This window comes from Microcebus murinus, chromosome 5 (assembly GCF_040939455.1).
Source record: "Microcebus murinus isolate Inina chromosome 5, M.murinus_Inina_mat1.0, whole genome shotgun sequence".
Classification (NCBI taxonomy): domain Eukaryota; kingdom Metazoa; phylum Chordata; class Mammalia; order Primates; family Cheirogaleidae; genus Microcebus; species Microcebus murinus.
Window position 1 is genome coordinate 47644087 of NC_134108.1, and position 26607 is coordinate 47670693.

General features: G+C 35.4%; 1 protein-coding gene across 4 annotated transcripts in view; it reads left to right on the forward strand.

Moving 5' to 3' along the window:
* The window catches only part of REV3L (REV3 like, DNA directed polymerase zeta catalytic subunit), a 174819-nt gene that overhangs the window by 45753 nt on the left and 102459 nt on the right, over nt 1–26607 (forward strand). For all 4 annotated transcript variants that reach the window (XM_012753067.2, XM_012753064.2, XM_012753062.3 and 1 more), the window contains 2 exons: nt 18319–18508; nt 24900–24974. In XM_012753067.2, the coding sequence (XP_012608521.1) occupies nt 18414–18508; nt 24900–24974 (170 nt within the window). In that variant the 5' untranslated portion in view covers nt 18319–18413. The remainder of the gene's footprint in view (nt 1–18318; nt 18509–24899; nt 24975–26607) is intronic.

Consider the following 26607-nt stretch of genomic DNA (forward strand, 5'->3'; position numbering starts at 1 on the left):
GTAAAAGCTTAACTATAAGGCTTTTAGAAGAAAACAAAGAGAATATCTGCATGTGAGGGTGAGAGGACAGATAGAGGCAGTGATTTCTTAAGACCAGGAAAAATTTATCATTAAAAAATTAATAAGCAGCACAATTCATAATTGCAAGGCTGTGGAAACAGCCCAAGTGCCCATCAATCAAAGAATGGATTAATAAAATGTGGTATATGTACACCATGGAGTACTATTCAGCTCTAAGAAACAATGGTGATATAGCACACCTTATATTTTCCTGGTTAGAGCTGGAACCCATACTACTAAGTGAAGTATCCCAAGAATGGAAAAACAAGCACCAGATATATTCTCCAGCAAACTGGTATTAACTGAGTAGCACCTAAGTAGACACATAGGTGCTACAGTAATAGGGTATTGGGCAGGTGGGAGGGGGGAGGGGGGCGGGTATATACATACATAGTGAGTGAGATGTGCACCATCTGGGTGATGGTCATGATGGAGACTCAGACTTTTGGGGGGAGGGGGGGAATGGGCATTTATTGAAACCTTAAAATCTGTACCCCCATAATATGCCAAAATAAAAAAAAAAAAACAAAAACAGAAAGGTCTGAAAAATGAATGAATAAATGAAAAAAAAAATTAATAAACATGATATCAAAATTAAGAACTCATCAAAAAAATTAAGAAAATGAATAGGTAATTTGAATAGGTAATTCAGAATGTGGGAGATAATATTCCCAAAACATCTAACAAAAGGCTGTATGTGTCTACATATATAAGTAACTCTACAATTTATTAATAGTAATAAAAAGACAACCCAATAAAATAAATCAGTAAAAGACTTTAATAAGCATTTCACCAGGGAAGATATATGAATATCCAATATGCAAATGGAAAAGTGTTCAATGTAATTTGGTCATAAGGGAAATGCAAATTAAAACCACAGTGAGATAACACAATGCAGCCACTAAAATGGCTGCAATCAAAAAAGCTGACAACACCGAAGATTAGCGTGAATGTGATGGCACCACTGAAACTTTCAAATGCATTGCTGATGGGAGTATAAATTGGAACAATCAGTTGGAAAATCTGAATGGAAGTTTCTTATAAATTTAGACATATAACCCAGTGATTCCACTCACACAAGGGAATTTTTTGGGTGGTAGAAATATTTTCAAACTTGATAAAGATATACATATTTGCCAAATTAATCAAGGTATAGTTAGTATCTGTGCATTTCACTATAAGGAAATTTTACCACCCTTCTCCCTATAGAAAAGAAGAAACAGATTTTGAATTCTACTTAGCAGATATGCTTTTCTCAGTAGTAGGGATTAGTAATTCTGAAACTACTTTTTGTGTATCCTAGACTTGTGCAAATGAGCACATATATCTAGCATAATGGGAGCCATATTTGTCACTGTTAAACAAAAGAGAAATACGGAAATGGAGATGATCAGAATGTCTTTGGGTTGTTTGGAATTGGAGATATCAGTATGAACTCATAGTTTTTCATATATAGAGAGAATAGATACAGAAATATAGGGATATATGTGTGTTTATATAAATGTGTAAATATTCTAGTTCTATGTAACGAGAGGTCACAGAAGTAATGACATCCCCATAGCAATGAGCGTGATTAGCGTCCAGATGCTGATTTCTAAATAACATTTCCACTAAAAGTAACCAAGACTCCCTTGAGAAATTGCTGACTACATGGCAGGGGCAGAGAAAGTACAAGATGAGCCTGCCATATCTTACTGTTCCAGAAAATAAGGAAGTACTTGAAAAATTATTGAACATATTAAAAGGAGAGAGGAGTTCCCATTTTGGCTCACACATGTAAAGAATTGGAAGTTGTGGTTCATGTCCTCACAACAAGAAAAAAGCTGAGCATACTGAAAATCAATAACTCTTATTTCCATCAGAAAGTTGAGGTCACAGGGTAAACCAATTCCCCCTAAACTAGAGAAACAGGCAAATAGAATTACAGCTTATCAGGAGCAGAAGCCAGTGGAGCCAGAAGCTGATAGGAAAACTTAAACTGTAACTGATGAATTGGAAGCTCACACGTGTGAATCAGTTTTACAGTTAAAAATCCTGGAGAGCCCAGTCTTAGAAGGATTCCCTCTCTTTTGTGAGTTTTTCTGCCAGGAGCCCTAGCAAGTTCACACAGTGAAGACTTGAAGAAAAAAAATGCCCTCAAGCCCCTAACAGAGGGATGGGAATAGTAATCATTTTGAAATGTTCCAGAGTATTCTGTTCTCCACCTACCCACAAGGGAGGCTACCAGAGCCTAACCAACTTGGGGAAAAGGAAATATCTAACCCCAGACCCATCTAGCCTTCCTGTTTCACCTAAGGGGTGGGGAAACCTGAAAAGCACTTAAGAAGGTCACAGCCCTTGGACACAGGCCCACTTAAATACTAAAACCTAATCATAGGACTATAGAACATATCATCTCCCCCCCCCTACATCAGCAGGCTCTTCCCCTCCCCCCCAACAGACTCCTGTATAATAACAAGATTATAGCTGAAAGAACAGCAGGGCTCTATTAAAGAGTTTCTGGGGAAACCTCAGACTGATAAGAGACAAAAACAAGGATGTTAAAGGAAATTTTAGCTTCTAATACCTATAGCTATAGCAAACAATAAATATAACAGTCTTAACTCATAGCTAGATATGACAGATTGAGAATTTTAAATAATGAGTAATATGGTAAGGGCTGTAATGAAGAAAGCAGACAACATACAAGAACAAGATGAGTAATGTAAGCATTGGGATTGAAATTCTAAGAATCAAAAGGAAATGCTAGAAATTTAAAAAAAAAAACTAGTAGAAATGAAGACTACCTTTGATGGGCTCATCAGAAGAAGAAGAGCAAGAGAAATATTTGAAGTAATAATGGCTGAGAATTTGCCAAGATTAATGACAGACACTAACCACAGATCCAGGAAGCTCAGAGAAAACCAAACAGGATTTTAAAAAATACACCCAGGCATATTCAACCTACATGAAACCAATGACAAAGAGAAAATCTTGAAAGAAAACAGAGCAGGGGAAAATACCCACCTTACCTATACTGGAAGAAGGATAAGAATTGCAATAGCCTTCTCTTCACAAGCCAGGCAAAAAGACAGGGGAGTGAGATGTTTAAAGTGTTGGAATGAAAGAAAGGCCAGCAGCCTAGAATACTGTGTACAGTGAAATTATCCTTCAAAAAGTGAAGGAGAAATAAACTTTCTCAGACAAATAAAAATTGAAGGAATCCCTGTTGCCTTGCAAGAAATGTTAAAAGAAGTTCTCCTGAGAAAAGTAAAATGATGTAGATCAGAAACTCACATCTACATAAAGAAGAAAAAAGTGTTAGAGAAGAAGTAAATGAAGGTAAAATAAAAACTTTTATTTTCTTATTGATAGTTAACTGTTCAAAATAATAGAATGCATTCAGTGATTATACCTTATGAATAAGTAAAATTAATGACTGCAATGTTATAAGGGACAGGAAGAAGGAATTTGAAAATACAGTTATGAGGTACCTGCGCTACCTGTGAAACAGTACAGAATTACTTGATTTCTAGTTTTATTCTGTTGTCAGAAAAGATACTTGCTGTGATTTCTACTTTATTGAATTTGTTCAGACTTGTTTTGTGCCCTAAGATATGGTCTATTATGGAGAATGTTCCATGTGCATAAACAAAAAGAAAGTATGCTGTAGCAGTTGGGTGAAATATTCTGTAAATGTGAGGCTTATTAGATCTAGTATGTAATTTAACTCTACTGTTTCTTTGTTGATTTTCTGTCTGGATGCTCTGCCCATTACTGAGAGTGTCAAAGTCCTCTACTATTATTGTATTGCAGTTTATCTCTCCTTTTAGATCTATTAATGTTTGCTTTATATAATTGGGAGCTACAGTGTTGGGTGCATACAGATTTATAATTGTTCTATCCTCTTACTGAGTTGACCTCTTGTTCATTATATAATGACCACTTTTGTCCCTTTTTGTAGTTTTTGATTTGTAGTCTGTTTTATCTGATATAATATAGCTACTTCTGGTTTGGTTTTGTTTCTAGTTGCATGGAATTTCTTTTCCATACCTTTACTTTCACTCAGTATGTGTCTTTATAGGTGAAGTGGGTTTCTTGTAGGCAGCCTATATAGTGTTAGGTCTCATTTCTTTATCCATTCAGATACTTTATGCCTTTTAATTGGAGAATTTAGTCCATTTATATTCAGTGATTTATATTTATATCAATATAATAATATTGATAAGTAAGGACTTAACTACTGCCATTTTGTTTGTTTTCTGGTTTTGTAACTCCTCTTTCCTTTCTTTCTGTCTTCTTTAGTGGTTAGGTGATTTTCTCTAATAGTATGTTTTAATTCATTGCTTTTCATTTTTAGTGAATCTGTTATAGGTTTTTGCATTGTAGTTGCCATGGGGCTTACATAAAACAAATGTAACAAGTTATTTTAAGAAATGACAACTTAGAACACAAAAGACTAGAAACAAAGAAAAATGAAAAAAAAAAACCCTCTATACTTTAACTCTACCTCCTCCCATTTTGACTTTGTTTTCTCAATTTACTTATTTTTTTATTGCCTATCTCTTAAAAAGTTGCCTTATTATTTCTTTGATAGATTTGTCTTTTGGGCTTCATATTAGAGTTACAAGTGATTGCACACCACCATTACATTATTAAGAGTATTCTTGGTTTGTCTGTGCGATTTATTTTACCAGTGGGTTTTATGCCCTCATGTCTTCTTTTTGCTCATTAGTGTTCTGTTCTTTCAGATGGAAGAACTCCCTTTAGCATTTCTTGTAAGACAGATCTGTTGATAGTGAATTCTCTCAGCATTTGTCTTTCTGGGAAAGACTTTATCTTTCCTTTTTAGTTGAAGGATAGCTTTGCTGGATACAGTATTCTTGGAAAGCAGAGTGGTTTTTTAGTTTCTTTTCCCAGCAAATTGAAAATGTCTTCCCACTCCCTGCTGGCCTATATGGTTTCCATTGAGGAGACTGTTGCCAGACAAATTGAAGCTCTTTTATATGTTATTTTCTTTGTTATTTTCTTCTTTTCTCTTGCTGCTTTTAGGGTTTTCTCTTTGTCTTTGACTTTTGGGAGTTTGATTATTATATACCTTGGGGCAGTCTTATTTGGGATACTCTATTAGTGTTTTCTGATCTTCTTGAACCTAGATATTTGTCTTTCTCAAGTTTTGAAAAGTTTTGTGTTGTTAATTTTTTGGAGAGATTTTCTACCCTTTGCTCTTATTCAACTCCCTCTCAAACACCAGTAATTATAATATTTGGCATTTTTAAATAATTTTCTATATTTTGTAGGTAGTCTTTGTTTTTTTTCATTCTTTTTTCTTTTTTGTCCACTGATTGTGTATTTTTAAATGACCTATATTTGAACTCACTGATTCTTGGCTCTGTTTGATCCTTTCTGCTATTGAGAGCCTCTAATGAATTTTTCATTTCAGCCAGTGTATTTCTGAGTTCTAAGATTTGGGGTTTTTGGTTTTTTGGGGTTTTTTGTTTTTTTTTTTACCCCAATCTCTTTGTTCAGTTTCTCTCACAAATTTCTGAATTACTTTTCTGTGTTGTCTTGTAGCTCACTCATTGAGTTTCGTAAAAGTGCTGTTTTGCTTTCTTGGTCAGAGAGTTCACATGTCACTGTCTCATTAGGGTCCTTTGTAGCAATAGATGGTGCCTTAAGCCTAGGTTTGTCTTGGTTCTAGTAAACAGAGAGCCATCCCTTCCAAATGGGGGAGGTCCTAAAGGGAATATCCTGGTTGCATGGGAAATCTGGTTAGAGATTCTTGCCTAGGGGACCTGTGGAAGGAACCATCTACAACATGGTGCTGCTAAGCAACCACTCCAATTTGGTGTCTCTTTTGGCCAAGTTACAGAGTAGAATTTTCAGGGCTGGCGATGGTAGTGCCATATTCCCCACTTGTCTCTGGCTGTACCCAGGGATATTCCTCCCTTTTGGCACTCTCAATGCTTCCCGTAGGTTGGTACAGGGATATGTTTCCTGCCAGGTAATGCAAGATGGTGAGAAAGTTGGTTGTCCACCTCAATCTCATTGTTTCTGGTGTAGAAACTGTGAGTTGGGGGACAGTTTTCTGCATGCTGATGGTGGACAGATTTGGGGGAGTAGCATCATAAATATGAAAGTCTGATTCTCTTAGCATCTGCTCAGAGTTTTTTCACTTGTCTGTGGTCCTGGGAACCATCTTCTTATGATATTTGAGTTCTGTGGTATTATTGGCAATAATCTCAGTGTTGTATATTTGTTTTTGGTTTTCTCCTGTGTAGAAGGAAGCTAGCTTGCTTCTATGCTTCCATTTTGGAACTGGAAGTCTCCACCCATTTTTAAATTGGGTTGTCTTTTTATTAATGTATTGTAAGACTTGTCTATTTTTTATACAAGACCCTGACCAGATATATGATTTGCAGATATTTTCATCCAATCTTTGGGTTGTCTTTTCATTTTCTTGTAGATATGTAAAAGTTTAAGGTCCTTTAGTGTTCAGCTACCATAAGTTATGGTTAAATAACTTACTAGACTTGCATATAATGTTAATTACCCTTAATATTTTATTTATTTGTTTTTGAAAGTAAATTAAGGCATTATATAGAAATTTGACCAGTCAGTAAGTTAATCTTGATTAACTATTAAAATCATTGCTTCAAATGTCTGAGATGAATTTTCAAATCATAATCAGAATATTCATTTTACTTTGAGACCTTGGTTTATTTACCTTTCAATTGAAATACCACAAGTCTGACCAGTGTGGCTAAAATATCTGAAACTAAAAAGTATTTGTTTTATAAGTCAGAATTTTATTTTTAGCTAAGGTTAATAAACACTAGTTATTTTTATGACATTTAGGCTGAAAGGTGCATAATTTCTTAGAAATTCAAGCTTAAAACCGCTGTTAACACTTTAGTTTTTCAAGACTAGGCTTTTTAGAAAAAGACCATGGTGTGGTCTTCATGGTGTGGGCCTTTGAACAATACCCATACTGAGTTTCATAGTCATTGAAAATCAGAAGAATTGATTTACTTTTTACAATATTATAATAATTGCAAATTAAATTACATGTGAACTTTGGATACATCATTTCATCAGATTCTTGACATATGAATCATAAAAGAATCATATAATAAAATTAATGCTTGTTTTCTGTGTTATTGTTAAATATGGAAAATTGAGTTTTTTACACATTGACTGCCACACTAGAAGAAAAAATATTTTTTTCTTTGGGGCCACAGTGTTTTAATTATGAAAGTAGAGTAAAAACTTCGAAAACAAAACAACCCTTCCAATTTGATGAAAAATTTGTTATTTTTTATTGTTTTCTGTGATTTTTCAATAAAAAAGCAATATAAAAACTTGAAAATTAGTAATGTAAGAAGTAATGTGAAAACTTAAAATAGTTCATAAGGGTAAAGTATATTTCTTGACTTATCAGGCTTAAGTATAATTTAAACATAAGCATAAATAGAAAAACAAAATTTATTGACTTCTATTCATTTAATCCACGTTTTTAGAATTAAATTGTCAATATCAATTGTAACAATAAGAACATCAACAAGTAAGATTTTCACAAACCAACTGTGGGGTTTTGCCCAAGGGGCCACCCATCATATAACATGTATGCTACAGCATGGCAGCATGAGTTACCTGTGCACCACGTGGCTCCCAAGGTAAAAAGAAGTGTGAGTTATGTGCTTCATGAGGCCCTGGGCTCAAAACTAGCATGAGTGAAATGCGACTCACATGGCAGTTAATGTGTTAATTCATTTCTTTCTAGTTCTTTTACAAAAAGGGGATGATGTGAGGACATTATAAATATGTTCATTGTTAGCATTTAAAAGAAATTATAAGGAGAAAAGATAAAAGCAGTCAAATTTTTTACTAGATTCAGTAGAAAGTCTTCTTAGGAGGCACCCAATTTAAAAAAACACATCCTCTTGTATCAGTTTTCCAACAACAAATTCCCAGTTCTCTGACATCAGCTGTGAGTGTTCTACAGTTCAATTCAATTCTGACACTACTACAAATGCATACCCCATAAGGTAAAGACAATAATACTCTCACTTCAGACACCAACCACAAATGGAATCTCCTGGCTATCTGTACTTCTGCCCATCTAGCTACAAATTTGGGGGTTTGTGGAACTACCATCCCCTCAGGTGTGATAAATTGCTAGAATGATCATAAAACTCAGGAAAGTACTGTACTTACAGTTTATCACAAAGGATTCAAGTGAGCATCCAGTGAAATGGTACATGAGCAACCTCCTGAGCTAAGGAGCCTCTACTCCATGGAGTTTGGGTGTGCCATCCTCGAGTACATTGATATACTCACCAACTAGAAAGCTTTCTAAAACCTTGTTCAGGAGTTCTTATCAAATTTTCGCTACAAAGCCATGGTTGATTGAATCATTGGCTATTGGTGGTTGATCTAAATTTTGAACTCCTCTCCCTTCTCCTAGTCAGGGTAATTGGGTTGAAAGTTCCAATCCTGTAATCACATGGTTGGTTCCTCTGAAAACCAGCTCCTGTATAGAAGCTATCTAAAGACTTCACCAAGAGTTACATCATTAAGTCGAGCGTGGTGGTGCATGCCTAGCATACCAGCTACTTGGGAGGCTGAGGCAGGAGGATTGTTTCAGACCAGGAGTTTAACACAAACTTGGGCAATAGGACACTCTTCTCACTCAGGAAATGCCAAGAGTTTTAGAACCTTTGTGCCAGGAACTGGGATAAAGACCACAAATACATTTTTTTATTGTACCACACATACTTATCCAACATGTATCAAAAACTCTCTGCTAGGATTTCAGATAGGATAAATAAGAAGACATGATGCATGTATATAAGATACTGTAGGTGGGGAAACAGAGTGCAGTTGCATCTGACATAGGTCTGAAGCTAAGGTATAAGATTAAAACCTCATTGGCAGAATTTCCCTTGAAAATCTCTTAAATTTCCTGAAATTGACCCTATTATCTTTTGATAAATTCGACAGCTTAGTTTTCTTCTGATACAGTCACTAATTACTGTTTCTTTAGTTGAGCTCTAGTTGAAGTATTTGCCTCACATTCTGGGCCATGTTTAATGAACAGTTTGAATTGTATCTTTTATATGGTAAACTCATACTTAGTTGCCTCTCTCAGTGAGAGTGGAAAATTACATGTTTCCATGATTAGAGGCACAAAAGAACTGAAACCAAATAAGGAACAACAAATTTATATACCACTCCTCATAGCACTAGAACTTGCATTTATTGACCTATTGTCACCATTTGATTGTGTTCTCATATTCATTTGTGTGGTCTCTGTCTCTCTACCTTCTCTTTTCTCATCCTCCTTTTCTGCCCAGTAAATAAAATGTATGTATAACATGATTCCACTGTATATAAACTATGTATATGTATATGCATATACACACATAAAATTATAATGTGATTAAGTGCATAATAGATTTATATAGGTGCTGTGAGTACATCAATGAGAAAACAAGTTCTAAGTTTAGTTTTGTAGGTTAAGGAAGGTATTGTATGGAACAGTTGAGCTGGTCCTTCAAGAATGAGGTGCAGTTACCAGTCATTTCCATCCAAACACTAATCATATTCTTTATTTTCTTTTAAAAATAATACTCTTTACATCAACCTTTTTCCTACCTCCTCAGTGGTGATTCTTCTGTTTATGGAGTAAATTATTTAATCCAAGAAAGTATTTTGAGTATGTCTGAGAGATAGCTGAGGCAAAGGATTCTAATCCCCAGAGTTTCTTTGGTTGGCAATGCTTTTTTAAGTCCTCCCCATTTTGTGTAGTACCACCAATTATCCAAATGAGTGATAAAAATGCAAAAATTGATCTTCCTTATTTAATAGAGAGCCATAAGCTGAGATATAATGTGCCCTTTGGCCATCTACACAGTTTTGTGTAGTTTTACATCTGCCATTTTGCTATTTTCTCTGTTTTGTCTTTATGTTCCTCCATTACTGTTCCTTTACGTTTAAGTGGATATTTTCTTGTATTCTAATTCCCTTATTGTTTCTTGTATAGTTTTAAAAGTCATTTTATTCATGGTTGCTCTGGAATTCCACTTAACAAATTATCTTAAAACAGTCTAGTTTGGATTAATCACAATTTAATTTTAGTTTACAAAAACTTTGCTCCAATATAGCTCCATTCCCTTCCCCTTTCTTTGTGCTATTATTATCACACAAATTACATCTTTCTATGCTGTAAGCCCATCAAAACAATTTTGTTATTATTGCTCTATGGCACTTGTCTTTTAAATGAGATAGGAGGAGAAAGGAGTTACAAGCAAAAATACGCTTATATTGTCTTTTATATTTACCTATGTATTTACCTTTACTGTTGCTCGTGCTGATTCTCTCACATCCCATGCAAATCAAAATACTCTATTCCTCCCTTAAATATTAGGACTCCTCTTGTTTCTGACCTAGATCCCTTTTATCTATCCATTCTCCCTCAGCAGTCTTAGCCAATTATTGCTCATACTCACAAATGTATCTTCTTCTCTAGCCCCAGATCTATTTAAGAATTCTATAGGCATCTAAAATTCTACAAATTCAAAATAGAAATCAACCTGCTCCTCTTCTTCAGTTTTCTTTGAATACATTGTCATCCATTCAGTTACCTAAGCGAAAAATCTGTCACTGATTCCTTCTTCCTTATCCTACTATCAAATTCCAGTTAACCATAGCCTCTTGATCTACTCCCTAAATCCTTTTTTATCTTTTCTCCAACTCTACTGACATCTCTCACCTGAATTCCTGCCCGAGTGTTCTAAGCAGACCTTCCTACTGTAGTTCTGTTGCCAGTGTCTTCATAATGTGTCCACAGAGGACTTTATAAAACACAAGTCCACACAGGTCACAGGGTCCAAATGCACACACATTCTTTCTCACTCACTCACTTTGCCTTTCTCTCCTTTGCACTCCTTGTTTCATCCAAACAACATTTTTCCTGTTCCCAGATCATGCCATCTCTTTTGCTTTCAGGTTTCTGTACATACTAGAACATTCTTTTTCATTTTGATTAGCTAACTCCTATTCAGATTCCAAATAATCAGCTCAAATGTCACTTCCCGTGGGAAGCCTTCCTAGAGTCTCTGAGTTAGGTACTCTGGATATAGCCATAGGATTTTGTACTTGCTGTAACATCTACCATACCATACTGTAATTGTCCCCATTTATTCATCTTTATCTCCAAGTAGATTATAAAATCTATGAGGTCAGGGACTGACCAGCCTGTGGTTTAGCTAACATTGGGCCTTCACAGATTGTTTGATGAATGGAGAAGTTTTGGCTATATTTATAATAAAGGAACCAACTATAATCAGCACTGGAAATACAAAGATATATTAGACAAATAGGTGAGTAAATAGACTTTTTTTTTTTTTTTTTGAGACAGAGTCTCACTTTGTTGTCCAGGCTAGAGTGAGTGCCGTGGCGTCAGCCTAGCTCACAGCAACCTCAAACTCCTGGGCTCCAGTGATCCTTCTGCCTCAGCCTCCCGAGTAGCTGGGACTACAGGCATGCACCACCATGCCCGGCTAATTTTTTATATATATATCAGTTGGCCAATTAATTTCTTTCTATTTATAGTAGAGACGGGGTCTCGCTCTTGCTCAGGCTGGTTTTGAACTCCTGACCTTGAGCAATCCGCCCGCCTCGGCCTCCCAAGAGCTAGGATTACAGGCGTGAGCCACAGCGCCCGGCCTTAGACTTTTGAAACATCTGGTATCTGAGGGATATAGTTTCTGTTAGTAGTGTGGGATTAGTAACTTAGAACCAATGATTCTAAATGAAGTCCTGTATGCTTTATTTGAAGAAGTAGAATGGTATAAATAAATGAGAAACCCCAACACATTATTTACAAATAATAGGAGAGAATGAAACTGTTCAACATATGCCCTTTGTAAAGTTAGTTATTATACTTTGTATTGCCTTTTAAATTTCTGGGTTATTTAGAAGTAGATAACTTCTTGTTACCTGCCTTTCTCTTATACAGATTATATATTTAGAAAATATATATAACTAATGAAAAAAATAAAATCATCTATCCCTGTTTCATGTATTATATATGGTTTTATAACTCATTTTCACCTGACCATAAATATGTCATAAACATCTTCTCATGCTAGGAAACATACTTTCACACCATCTGTTGCTGAGGTTGGCAAACTTTGTTCTGTAAAAGACTAGATCATATATATTTTAGGCTTCGAGGGCTATGAGAACTCTGTCGCAACTACTCAACTCTGCCTATAGCAAAAGCAACCATAGACCATTCTGAATGGGTGTGGTGTGTCCCAATAAAACTTTATTTACAAAACAGCACACAGGATTTGGTACAAGACTCATAGATCTAATCTATTATATAGATATAACATAATTTACTTAATTCCCTATTTTTAGAAATTAATTTTAGATTGTATTCATTTTTTTTTTACTGCTATTAGTAATACCTACCATCTTAATATCTAAGTTTTCATGTATATTCTTAAGTTTTTTCTTAGGGTAAATTGTGAAATGTAATTTCTGAGGCTAAGAGTACATCCTTACAGCTTTTTTTCTCCCATGAGAATAGGTAATTAACATTTGCTAACTGTGAATATGTGGTTTTGTGGGGATAGGGAAAGAAAGATAGAGTGAAATTTTAGAAAAAGACTGGAAGGAAACAGGTGATGATAGTGATATAAAACTTGAGATATTCCAGAAAGAAGAAAATATGAAAAATTCCATAAACACAAACTTCGTTGCCCAAATATCAAGTTTTTCTGTTTTAATAGACCTGAAGAGAGATTTGTTTAAAATCCTTGTGTAGATTTGGATTTAAGATTTGGTTGATGGGATTTGCAAATTACAAAATAAGCATTTCTTATTCATTCTCCTAAGATACTCTTAGGCTAGCATGATTTGGATTGTGGTTACCAATCAGCTTATTTAAAAAAGAAGAAGGCGTCGATGTTAAACTTTTCAGTCAAGGATGGAGAAAGAAGTCTAATCAATTATGCAGGAATTGGCAAACTACTATCCATGGGCCAAATCCCTCTTGTTGCCTGTTTTTGTAAATGAAATTTTATTGTAACATAGTAATTTCTCATTCACTTAAGTATTGTTGATGGCTGGTTGGAGGCTACAAACAGCAGAGTTATGTAGTTGTGTCAGATACAATATGGCCCATAAAGCTTAAAATATTTACTGTCATTTGATATAAGAAGTTTACAGACTCCTGAATTAGAGTAATGGTACATTTAGTCTTTCTGTTTATAGAAAATGGATCTACAGAAATACAAGCAATTTTGTATAAATAGGCTAACAAGATTTTAGGTATGCACACTTAAAATACAGAACAAAATGTTGGAAAACAACATAAGAAATGCTGGGATACAGAGGACTCAATGTTTAGTGTAATTCTGGGTTCTGTGAAAGATAAGATTCAGAGTACCTGTATACTCACTATTAAAGAGGCACCTGACTTAGTTATACAAGATCTATTACACATAGTTGGGAACTAGCCAACTCTGCAAAGTTTTGCGTGGTGTCTTTTAAGAACCAGCAGTTACACAGTGTGTCAAGTTTTGGTGGAGCTTTCCTGAAGTAACTTTGTTGCAGCTTCTGAATTAGGGAACATCAGTCAAATTGGAAAATTCAAACTCTTAAATTTTTGAAATCTTTGTACATAGGCTTATTCTTCCAAAGACCATCTTTATTCCTATCGGACTTGTTTCCTAACTTCAGTTTCACATGATAATGAGAGGGGACATTTGGGGGAAAGGGAGGGGAAGATGTTGGTTAAAGAGTACAAAGTGTCCAGATTAATAAATTCTGGAGATTTAGTATATTGCATGGTGATTATAGTTAATAATAATGTATACTTGAAAATCTGTTAAAAGATTAGATCTTAAACGTTCTCATCATAAAATAATGAGTATGCAAGGTGGTGATTATATTAATTAGCTTGATTTAGTCATTTCACACTGTATGTATATCAAAGCATCATGTTGTATACCATAAATATATACAGTTTTTATTTTGTCAATTATATCTTAATAAAGTAGAAGGGGAATAGAGATTTTTTTCCTTTAGATCCACGTTACCTAGTAATAGCTAATATCCTAAATCCTTTAAGGATCCAAAATCATTTAGTAGTAGGTTTCAAAATTCCAGAACTTTCACTAATTTTATAAAAAACATTCCTAAAAGTATCTTTTATGTGGAACTCCATGGAATATAGAATAAAAGTCTTTGTACTAAAGTGAGAGGTTTTTCTTAACTAGTCCACTAACTAGATGTTGAATAAAAGCTGAGTCTCTAGTACCAGCTACCTACTTCTGGACTTTTTTTATGAGAGAGAAGCCACTAATTTTAATGCTAAAGCCACTAATTTTAGGGTATTTTCTCAAGGTTGAACCAAATCGTAAAAACTGATGGGGGTCAGAGTAGATTGGTTTATCTCTACAGACTTTACAGCTATGTGGGGTAGAGCTGGCAGAGGGAAATAAATAGCAATGGTCTGTATCTTGTCAAATTAAAGCAATGCTATTACAGAACTACAAATTTTACAGTAATAAAAGACATACTGTTGTCAAAAAGAAATTGACTCTTGTATTCATTTTTACACATTTTTCTTTTCATATTTAACTTTTGGGTTTCTTATTATTTTCTTTTTCATGACACTTATCCTATATTAGATCTGTTAGTGCCATGGCAAGAATTCTTTGTGTTGTGGTTGCTCTTCAGAAGGTTGTCTTGAGGAAGGGTGGTAAATAAGTCACTGATCCATCCCTACCTGCAGGAGAACCAGAGAGAGGTATGTCTGTGTTGATGTGTGATTACAAATTTAGATAGGACTTCAGGGTATTCAGTGTAGGAAAGTGCAATAAACTGGGGACTCTTCTAAACCCTATACACCTGTGTCCTTCTGTAACTCTGACTGAAGTTCCATTAGTTGTATCAAAGTCCTCTCTGTTTTCATGGATTTGTTTCTTTGGATATTCAAAGGCTTTCATACCATTCCTTTTCCTTAAGCAATTATTCTGTTTTGCTGAGGGTTCTTTCGTTCATTTAATATTTATAAAACACATACTGTGTGTTCTGTGCGAGTGCTGGATATATTATGTCCATTTAAACACAGTATCGGCTCCCAAAGAATTTGCCATCAAATGGGAGAGCCAGATAAGGCAACAGGCAATCCCAAGATAAGAACTAAGGATCAAGGAAGACAACATGAACTTTTTGGTTTTTTTTTAAATCGAATCAACATGTTTAAGCAGAAAGAGCACTGGTTTTTATTTTTGTTTATCTGTTTTCAAATTCTGATTCAGTTGCTTAATAGCCATGTAACTGGGAAAATTAACCTATAACACTTGCGAAGTTCTTCTAAGTTTTAGAAATAACTACGTAAAGCACTTAGCCTAGTACCTGCTAAATAAATCATTTCTTCTTTTTTGCTTAATCATATATCCCAAATTTATAATTCTGAAGCCTATAAAAAGCAAGATAATTTCTCTGCCCCATACTTCACAGGAGATGTGAAAAGTGGATATAAAATTATTTTTAAAAAAATAAAACAGGCCGGGCGCGGTGGCTCACGCCTGTAATCCTAGCTCTCTGGGAGGCCGAGGCGGGCGGATTGCTCGAGGTCAGGAGTTCAAAACCAGCCTGAGCAAGAGCGAGACCCCGTCTCTACTATAAATAGAAAGAAATTAATTGGCCAACTAATATATATACAAAAAATTAGCCGGGCATGGTGGTGCATGCCTGTAGTCCCAGCTACTTGGGAGGCTGAGGCAGGGGGATTGCTTGAGCCAGGAGTTTGAGGTTGCTGTGAGCTAGGCTGACGCCATGGCACTCACTCTAGCCTGGGCAACAAAGTGAGACTCTGTCTCAAAAAAATAAATAAATAAAATAAAACAAAAACCTAAAACAAAAAAATTTATTTTTAAAATACTTTGTGAACACTCTGCCCATATTAGTAGAAATCACATTTTATAATTTCTTGTAAAATTTACCCAAAATTCCATTATTAAAGATATATTGACTATAAAACTAATATTTTAAGAACTTACAATATTGCTTGAAAATATGTTGTTGCACTAGTAATTCTGTAATGACTGGTCTTGAATCTATTTGCCAATTTAAGAGGAAATACTGCTCTGTGTTCCTACCTCCTTCATCCTGGAGTTTAAGCACATCAGCTGCTTTTTTTTTTGGAGACAGAGTCTCTCTCTTGTTGCCCCAGCTAGAGTGCCAAGGCATCAGCCTAGCTCACAGCAACCTCCAACTCCTGGGCTCAAGCGATCCTCCTGCCTCAGCCTCCCGAGTAGCTGGGACTACAGGCGTGGGCCACCATGCCCGGCTAATTTTTTCTATATATTTTTATTTGGCCAATTAATCTCTTTCTATTTTTATTAGAGATGGGGGTCTCACTCTTGCTCAGGCTGGTCTCGAACTCCTGACCTTGAGCGATCCTCCTGCCTCGGCCTCTTAGAGTGCTAGGATTACAGGCATATCAGCTGCTCTTAATCAAATTGTAATTTATTTTATGTCCAGAGGGTAATAATGGTTGTAACCTTTATTCATAAGTTTAAAAAGTATTTCAGTAAATCACCAGTAAATTGGTTAAATATATTTTCTTAAGATTCACTCATTGATACAGTTTGCATTTTCTCTATTTGAAGAATTTAAAAACTGCACTATTTGGGAAATACCAAAATGTATTTGAAAATGAAATAGCCAAAGAATTTTCTTTTAACTGAAAATAATTTTTTCATTCCTTTGAATTAAATAGTATAACTGCTTCTAAAAATAGAAACTGAAATTGGTATAACAGCAACACAATTTGTAATTCTTCAGAAGTGTGACAGTAGGTAGAGTTGGTAATTCAAAGAAGACTATTAGTCTGGTGGACACAAATTTTATTACATTATGTGACTGATCTTTCTAATTTTGCTATACTTTATGTAATAACTGTTCCAGATTTATTTGTTAATTCTGTTACAACTGTACCTTAAAAATAAGACACAAGCTAATGTTATTCCTTATAAAAAGTATAAACACAAGATATCAACTAAATATAGAAATATTTTCTATATATTTTATATACATCATTCTAAATCATAAATGGGAAATAATAAACTAATACTTTCCTACCAAAGGAAAGGCCCACTGAATTAGAATGAGGAGGGAAAAGGGGTGGGAAGAAGCCTGAGGATTGCACTGGCAGGAACAGCACAGTGGTAGTGAGTGACAGCATGAGAAAAATGCATGTGTTCTTCCATCACTGCTGTTCTCTCTGTTTGAATTAGACATATGGCACATACCCAAGGGGAACTAGGGACAGTGCGCTGAAGACAGGAACCACTTCCATACAGCCCTGCCAGATTCAGAGAGTAGTGGTGCATCTGCTTTTTGTTGCTATTGTTATTACTTTACCTTGTCATGGATACATTACTGTTCCTGCAACACTTCTTTTGTGGGTTCTCGCTTATATTACTTTCTTTATCATGACTGAGCTGAATTGTCTGTTGGCAAGTCAGCACCATTTACCCCTTCTGTACCTGACTGATAAATTGGCTTCCTGAGAAGTTTGCATGTTTATTTTTTTCCCTCTCATTGTATCTCCCCCTGTCCCACTCCGCCAAATATAAAATTGAGATACCCAGAAGTGTATTACAACTGATCTATAGGGGTTTTGTTTTGATTCGATTTTGTCTGGGTTTTGTGTTTTGTTTTGTTTTGGTTTTTTCCAATAGCAAAATTTCATTTTAACCTCCTTCCCACCCCCAATAACAAGATTCCACACACTGGATAGGAACTGCTTTTGCCTTCTGCTGTCTCCCAGAGCTGCCTCTGTCTTAGGGAAGTCTCTTGTTTGAAAACCTTAATGCTAAGTAAGGCATTCATTTTATTTAGTAAACTTTCAATGAATTTTTGTAAGCTTCCTAACACTGCTAAGTGGTATTATAGGGTGTTTCAGTGAAGTACGTAAAACTAGTTGGATTGTGAGCATAAAACAGCCAAAAATATTTTCATTGAAATTACTATTTAAATCATATTACAATGCTTATGTTTATAAATGCTTCTACGTGTTCTGTTGTAAAATGTAGTTAACACAGGTAACTTTAACTATGGGTTAATTTTTTTCAACTCTTACCTTAGATAAGATGTGTTGCCATTAGAACATTTAAATGACTTTCATTCTGAGCTTTGTATTGTTAAAATGTGTCTCAAGACTAAACTTTGTAATGTGTTACATTTTAGGTCAGAAGACATGTCTTCATCTACATGGCATCTTTCCTTACCTCTATGTACCATACGATGGTTATGGACAGCAGCCAGAAAGCTATCTTTCTCAGATGGCATTCAGTATCGACAGAGCACTTAATGTGGCTTTAGGCAATCCATCTTCCACTGCTCAGCATGTGTTCAAAGTGTCATTAGTATCAGGAATGTAAGTATATGATAATATATTTTAAATTTTCTTTTTGTATTTCTACTGCTATTTTATTTAGAGGAAAACGTATCTGATTGAAATATACTCTGTTCATATTTCTTTTTCTTTTTTTTTTTAATAATTTAAAGAAGTTTATCTTTTTCTTATAGTCTAATGGAACAGTGAATTTCTTACTGTTAATTTTCTAAGGTAAATTTTGATTACAATGAAAAACAGATGGGCAACAGTGATTTTTGTTTTAATATCTTCCATTTCTTTGCTTCCTAGAACAGTAGAAATTCATGTAATTCATTCAGCAAATATTTATTAGGTACCTTTGCTGTGCTAAGCATTGTTCTAGGTGCTTGGGATATACTACTGAACAAAACAAAGATCCCTGTCCCCATGAGTTTACATTCTAGTGGTGGGAAACAGATAATAGCCCATACATATAACATGAAATATATTTACTTATTTACTATATGATAACTAGTGCTATAGAAGAGAAGAAGGTATAGAGCATGATAAGAAGGATCAATAGCGTGGGGTAATCAGGAAAGGTCTCCTGGTTAATGACATTTGAGCAAAGACCTGAAGGAGGTAACAGAGTAGGAACAGAATGGAGGCCAGGTAGCTGGAATGGAGGGAAGTAAAGGAGAGTAGGATGAAATGAGGTTAGATACGAGAGAATGGAAATCATGAAGGCCCATGGTTCTCAAACTATGATTTCCATACTTTGGTATCCATTATCACCAACATTAACTTTACCTGGTTTGACAGCTGTGAGAATGTACCTCTCAAATCTCCAAATACAGGGAGTATGATTGAATGGCCCCAGCTACTGCATGCTGCAATCTAATCCATCACTCCAAAGCAGCTGAAGCTGCTTTCCATGGGTTCCTCTTATCCAATAACTGAGCGTGACAAGGACCCTAAGGCAGGTCTGCTCCTGAGAGACTCTTGAAAACTCTCCCAACAACATTGGTATACTTTACTTAAAATTGTACTATAATAGAAGATACTTCAGAATCCCTCATTCCTCTCTACTTTGCTTAGGATCAGGTCTGGTGGCTGTTCCAGCCTCTTCTGGCTCCCTCCTCATTTTCTCTCACAGGTGTTTCCCCTAATAAATTTTTTGTACATTTGGCATTTACTTCTCAGAGGCCTTAAATACATTTTTGGGTCCTACCTCAGACCTACTGAATCAGAAGCATTGGTAATAGGGCCCAGCAATTTGTGTTTTAATAAGGCTTTCTGATGATTCTGGTGCATGCTAAAGTTTAGAAATCATTGCAATAGTCTATTCTAAGGACTTTGACTTTTACTCTAAGCTATTGTATGATTTTGAGCAGCCAATGTCTGGCTTGAACTTGAAAGGATTACTTTAGTGACTGTGTTAAGAGTAGATTAGAGACCTGGTGCGGTATCTCACACCTGTAATCCTAGCACTCTGGAAGGACAAAGTGGGAGTATTGCTTGAGCTCAGGAATTCGAGACCAGCCTGAGCAAGAGCAAAAGACCTCATCTCTACAAAAAATAGAAAAATTAGCCAGGTGTGGTGGCATGCACCTATAGTCATTCCCAGCTACTTGGGAGGCTGAGACAGGAAGATTGCTTGAGCTCAGGAGTTTGACATTACAGTGAGATATGATGCTACTTCATGCTGGCTGGGGTGACAGAGCGAGACTCTGTCTCTTTAAGAACAAAAAGAATAGATTGGAGGGAGACAATGGTAGAAGTAGGAAGAGCATTAGGACTCTTTCCTTAATTTGTATAAGAAAATATGGTGGCTTGAACTAGGGGAGTAGCAGGGAAGTAATGGTGTGAAGTACTCAGCTTCTGGGTCTATTCTGAAGGTTGAGTCAACAAGATTTGCCATCAGATTGGATGAGAGTTGTCAGAGAGTCAAGGATGAGTCTGTGCTTCTAATAGGATGGAAGATGCACATGGAGCAGACTGGCAGGAAAGATTTGGAGATCATACTGGAACATTCGAGGGTTTTTTATGTCCGCATGAAATCCAGATAGAGAACTTAAATTTGTCTGCTTTCTTCTACCTTAATCTAGGCTTTCTTCTGGACCCCACTGCAGTACCCTTTTGATTGAATTCCCTTTTTCTATTCTTGTCTCACTCCAGAGCAGCAAAAGTACTCTTTCCTACTGTAAATTTTAAAATAATTTAAAATCCTTGAGTGGCTTCATAGTGTTCATAGAATAAAATTTATACTTCTAACCTCAGTTTATGCGATCTGATACCTGTCTACATCTGTAACTTTGTTTACTATGTTCCATCCAGAAACAGTGGTCTTTGAGTTGCTCTGATATGCCAAACTCTTTCCCACCTAAATTCTTTTTTTTTATTTTTAAAAATATTTTTAATTTTTTTCCAGCATATTGTGGGGGTACAAATGTTAAGGTTACGTATATTGCCCTTTCCCCCCCTCCCCCCTCGAGTCAGAGCTTCAAGCGTGTCTGTCTCCCAGTTGGTGCGCATCGCATTCATTATGTATAAACACATCCCCTCCCCCCACCTGCCTACACCTAATAAATGTTATTACTATATGTCCACTTCCCACCTAAATTCTTTATATATGCAATTGCCTTTTCCTGAGTATTTATACCCTTTTCCAATCCTTCAAATCATTGACCTCTTCAGAGTTTGCTTTGACTGTCTCACTTAAAATAAGCTATTTTAAGTAGGGTATTGTTATTATTATTCTGTATCAGCCAGTCTTTGTTTCCTTTAGCACTTAATATAGTTTACAATTATTTTAATTTTGTTTATTTACTAAGTTTTTTTTTTGTTGTTGAGACAGAGACTCACTCTGTTGCCCAGGCTAGAGTGCTGTGGCATCAGCCTAGCTCACAGCAACCTCAAACTCCTGGGCTCAAGCAATTCTTCTGTCTCGGCCTCCCAAGTAGCTGGGACTACAAGCGTGCGCCACCATACCCAGCTAATTATTTCTATATATTTTTAGTTGGCCAATCAATTTCTTTCTATTTTTAGTAGAGACAGGGTCTCACTCTTGCTCAGGCTCAGGTTTTGAACTCCTGACCTTGAGCAATCCTCCCGCCTCAGCCTCCTAGAGTGCTAGGATTACAGGCATGAGCCACCACAACTGGCCTATTTACTAAATTTTTATGTTTTTCTCCTACTAGTATGTACATATGCTCCATGAGAAAAACACGTTTGTCTTATTTATCATTATATCCCTAGCACTTTTCTATGGTGTGTTGGGCACTTAGTAGGTACAGCTCAATAACTATTTGGTTGAATAAATGAATGAGGTAAAAGTTCACACTCATCCTATGACAGCAGTAATTATGTTAGAGGTAATCATGAACTTTATCTTCCAATTTTTTATTCTTGATAGTTTCCAAGAACTTTCCTAAACATACTCTCATTTTAAAGTTGGATCTCCAAACAGCCCAGTGAAATAGTCACCAATCTTTCTATATTTTTTGGTATGTATTTGTTAAAGGGATTGCCACATTCTGGAGAGAAATTTACTTACAGATCCGGATACATGAAGGTAAAAGATGAGCTGTTCAATCTAATTTTCGGTTGCCAATCTTTTTTTTTTTCTAATTAAAAAAAAATTTTTTTTCTTACCTAAATCCCTTTTTTCCTTACCATCCATTATACCTTCTCTGATTCCTTTACTCCTTCGATTTTTTTTACTTTAAAGTGAATAAGGTTGTATTATATCTAGTTACTGAATTAAAATTTGTACAAGATTTAACTCTGTTCTTCCTAGCCTTTCACTATTCTGTGGTTGGGTTAAGAGATAAGACCATGACCTCAGACTGATTTCAGGGATTCCTTGCCACTCAGCTACCATGATTCTAGACAGTGTCCTATAAAGAGAGTCTCAGTTCATCAGAATTAATTAGCTTAGATTTTTTTTTTTTGCCATCCATGCTTATTTTTCTCCCCATTGATATATTTAAAAACTAACTCTAAATATGAGATATATTTTAAGCATAAAACGTCTACTTTCAAACTCTATTCTACTTTTTTCCTCCTAAAGAGTCTCTCTGATGAGGAATTTTGTTGGCAAAATCAACTAAAGCCAATACTAGGAGGTAAGGGGGTTGCAGGTAAAATTACATGGAGTCTTTCTTGGCCAAAAGCAGAAAACTGAATGTATAGAATTTCTTTGCTATATTTTAGGGCAATAGATATGAAAACAGAATCCCAGATTTATAAAGAATTTAAGGCCAGGCACAGTGGCTCACACCTGTAATCCTAGCACTCTGGGAGGCCGAGGTAGGCAGATCATTTGAGCTCAGGAGTTCGAGACCAGCCTGAGCAAGGGCAAGACCCCTTCTCTACTAAAAACAGAAAGAAATTAGCTGGACAACTAAAAATATATTTTAAAAAATTAGCTGGGCATGGTGGCTCATGTCTGTAGTCCCAGCTATTTGGGTGGCTGAGGCAGTAGGATCACTTGCCCAGGAGTTTGAGGTTGCTGTCAGCTAGACTGACACCATGGCACTCTAGCCTGGGCAACAGAGTAAGACTCTGTCTCAAAAAAAAAAAAAAAAGAATTTCAGAGGTTTAATAGTTAAGACTTATAATCATGTTCTAAAACCATGAGATTCTAATTGTAAAAGATTGTTTTTTTAACACTCCTAAAGATTGTTAACAAAACCAAAGCAAAGATAACATAGATCCACAAATGCTGATTTAATACTTTTTAAAAAATTTATTTATCTGGCTAAAGAGAACCCATGTCTCCAGACAGAGAGCTACATTTATATATATATGAAAAATACCACACCACGAAGGAGAGTATAGAGTTGAATTTTGCCGATGAGAGATAATGAGATCATTTATATAATGTGTCTTTCTTTCACCCCTTCCTTCATGGCAACAAAATGGGGCAAATAGCAGCAAACTAGATAGGAAGTGGTAAGTGTTATAAAAAAGTAAAAAAGTGAAGGGTAAGAGTGATGGCTTTTCTGAGTAGGTAAGTAAATTAAGCAGAGATTTGAATGAAGATTATTAAAAGCAAGCCATGAAAAAGTTCACAGCAGAGCTTTCCAGGCAGAGGGATGGAAAGCTACAAATGATCAAGTTAGAAGGGCTGAAGGTTTAGAATGGCCAGAAGATAAAAGAATAGTGGTCTGACTTAAGATTGGAGTGAGAGGCAAGCATAAGATGATGAAACTTTTAGACCTTGGTAAATAGTTGGATTTTTTAGCAGAAATTTCTTTCTAGCAATCATACCAATGGCTTGAAACAACTTTTTAAAAAGTTGTTTAAATATACCCCAAATAATGACTCTACTACCAGATTAGTCCTTTATTTGATATCTTCCATTCAGACATTACAGAGAGAGATGGTGTCCGATTGGGAGTAAATTCTATCTAGCGCCAGTCAAAAGGGGACAGTATTTTTAAAATGAAGAATGATTGGGTTTATTTAACCATTTATTAATTCATTTTCATGTAAAGTGGGACATAAATAACCCCTTATTTTTTATTTGTTTGTTTATTTTTTTGAGACAAGGTCTCACTCTGTCACCCAGGCTTGACCATTTATTTACAGACTAACTGTAGGCAGATACAAAGCCTTGTATTTCACCTACAGATTCATACATTTATATGTTAGATGTCATATATTATCTATTTTTATATATTGTTTCTAATTACATCATCTTTGAAAATGGTGGTCTGTATATCAGAGATAGTAGGATGGTTTCAGATCCTCCTGAAAATGAGAGTCCAGCTTATTTCATCTTGCATTGAGGATTTCTTTCCCTGTCATGTGGTCTTTTGCTTTTCCCTTTCTTCATTCCAGATGGTGCCCTGAGAAAAGACCCAGCCACAGCATAATTAGGGTCCATAAGAAAGTCCATGGTCTTTTTCAGTCTCTATAGTTTCTGTCTACACAGTTTTCACAGGCTACATTGATATGAGTATGTGTTAAAGGGTTATCCATATCAACTGCTGAAATGTGTGCTATGTGTCTCTACATATATAATATATAAACCGTCTCTGCCTACTTAACTTGTGAAACTAATAATAAACAGAGCTGCATAAGGAAAGTAATATAAGTGTTGGTGAAAAACTTCAGTTTTTGACGGAAAAAACGTCCATTAGAGTAAAGAGAAAAGAGGCACTTTAAAAGTCATGATGATTGAGATTAAGGTATAAGTGGTTTGCTGCTCCTTTTTGTCTGTAGTTTTTTCAAAGTGGTATTATTTTAACATTTTTTAAAAGTTTCAGTGTTAACCTGTGGTAGGTTTAATTGAAAGGATCTTGGTTTGTTTTAATTGTTTGGGTTTTGGATAATATAAAATATAAATAAAATTGAATTCAGCCTGCTGAGCTGGGTAATAAGTTGCATAATTTCATCCCTAATTGATGAAAATAATTTGAAATATGTTTTTCTTATATTTCAGGCCTTTTTATGGTTATCATGAGAAGGAAAGACATTTTATGAAGATCTATCTTTACAATCCTGCAATGGTGAAAAGGTACAAAGATAAATGAAACCAATGTGAATAACTATCACTTAAGTATTTTAGTAATAAATACTTAAGAAAAATCTAGAAGAAAGGCCTATATAGTTTGTAGCATTATTAAAGAAAGAGACCATAAAATATAGATGAATGTGTATAGAGAGAAACCCATGCTTGGATTCTAGGAAGGTATTTTTAGAGGTGGAGGCCCCCAACTGCTTCTTTTCAGTCTTAGATTTAGAGAGTTTGTAGAAATAGGTATGGAGAGATGATAGCTGCTGTGCATGATGTTAGTGCCCTGCTGGCCAGACAAGATGTTCAGTGCTAAGAAAAACATGCTCTTTAGTTGCAAAACAAGGAGAAATGTATGAGTGTGGGCCCAGAATGAGAGGGCTTCTGAGATCTCAGAATCCTTTTGACTCTACTAGATGTTAATCGAAATTTTATATCATGGGATTTTTTATTTGTTTTTGGTTAATTTTTCCTTCTTTCAGTCAGTCTCTATGACTCTAGTGTATTCTCTGAATCATCCTGGAGCCCAGGTTATTGAGGACAGGAAGGGCACATATACAGAAGATTTTAATCAAACTTTAAAATTCAAAACAACAATTTTTCACTGTATGTAGTGACTAGGATAAAAGTGGCCTTGGAGGAGTGCTCTGAGTATTGTTTTTGGGGGAGGGCCTCTCTGCCAGGAGGTACTGGGTTCCAAAAAGTAACTTTTTGGTAAAACACAAATTGAATGTTCTCCATATGAATTAAAGTATAACTATCAAGCCATGAGGTTCACTCTGGATTAAACCAGTTAGCACTTCACTGACTCTCAGCCCTAATCCCATTGGTTAGTCCCTTCTGTGAGTAACCAGTGAAAACTAGTTTTCCTATGGCTGGCCTCTGGCCATAGCCAAAATAACTTCTGTTATATAGGAACAAAATAACTTTCCAGAATAAGCATTTACAGACAGCAATGTTTCTTATAGCAGTTCCCTTCTACTCATACCTTTTCATATTCATGGAGTACAAAAGAGCAATCCCTGTGGACTCTTACCCTCTCTCACATGTACAAATTGGTAAGAGAGTAAACGTCAGTCATTTTTTCCTTTCTCAAGTTGTACTGAAATAGGAGCCCTGATTAAAAGTTGTGTTAAGTCTTTTATTAATATAAATAACCTATAAATTATAATTCTACTTAAGTATAGATATAATCCATTTTTTCCTTGTAACTGTAGCAATTGGATGCTTATGAAACTATTTTCAATACGTTTATATAGTCAACTTATGATAGTGTCCATCTAAAATCCCTGCTTTATTAATGGGTTCATTCATTTATTCATTTTTTTAATAAATATTTATAAAGTACCTACATTATTTGATGCTCTGTGAAGTTGCTGAGTAGATACAGTGAGCAAAGTTTGCATGGTTCCTGCCCTCAGATAACTTATAGCTAGTAGGGGAGACAGACAGTAAAGAAGAAACCCAAACATATAAACAAAAATTGTCATACATGCTATGAAAGAAAAGAATAGGAGTTGAATGAAATACTTTCTTCTTTTTTATTTTTTATTATACTGTTACACGTTCATCATTTGCATTATAATATTTAGCTAATACTTAGTATAGTGGTTAAGATCTTGACTCTGAAACCAAA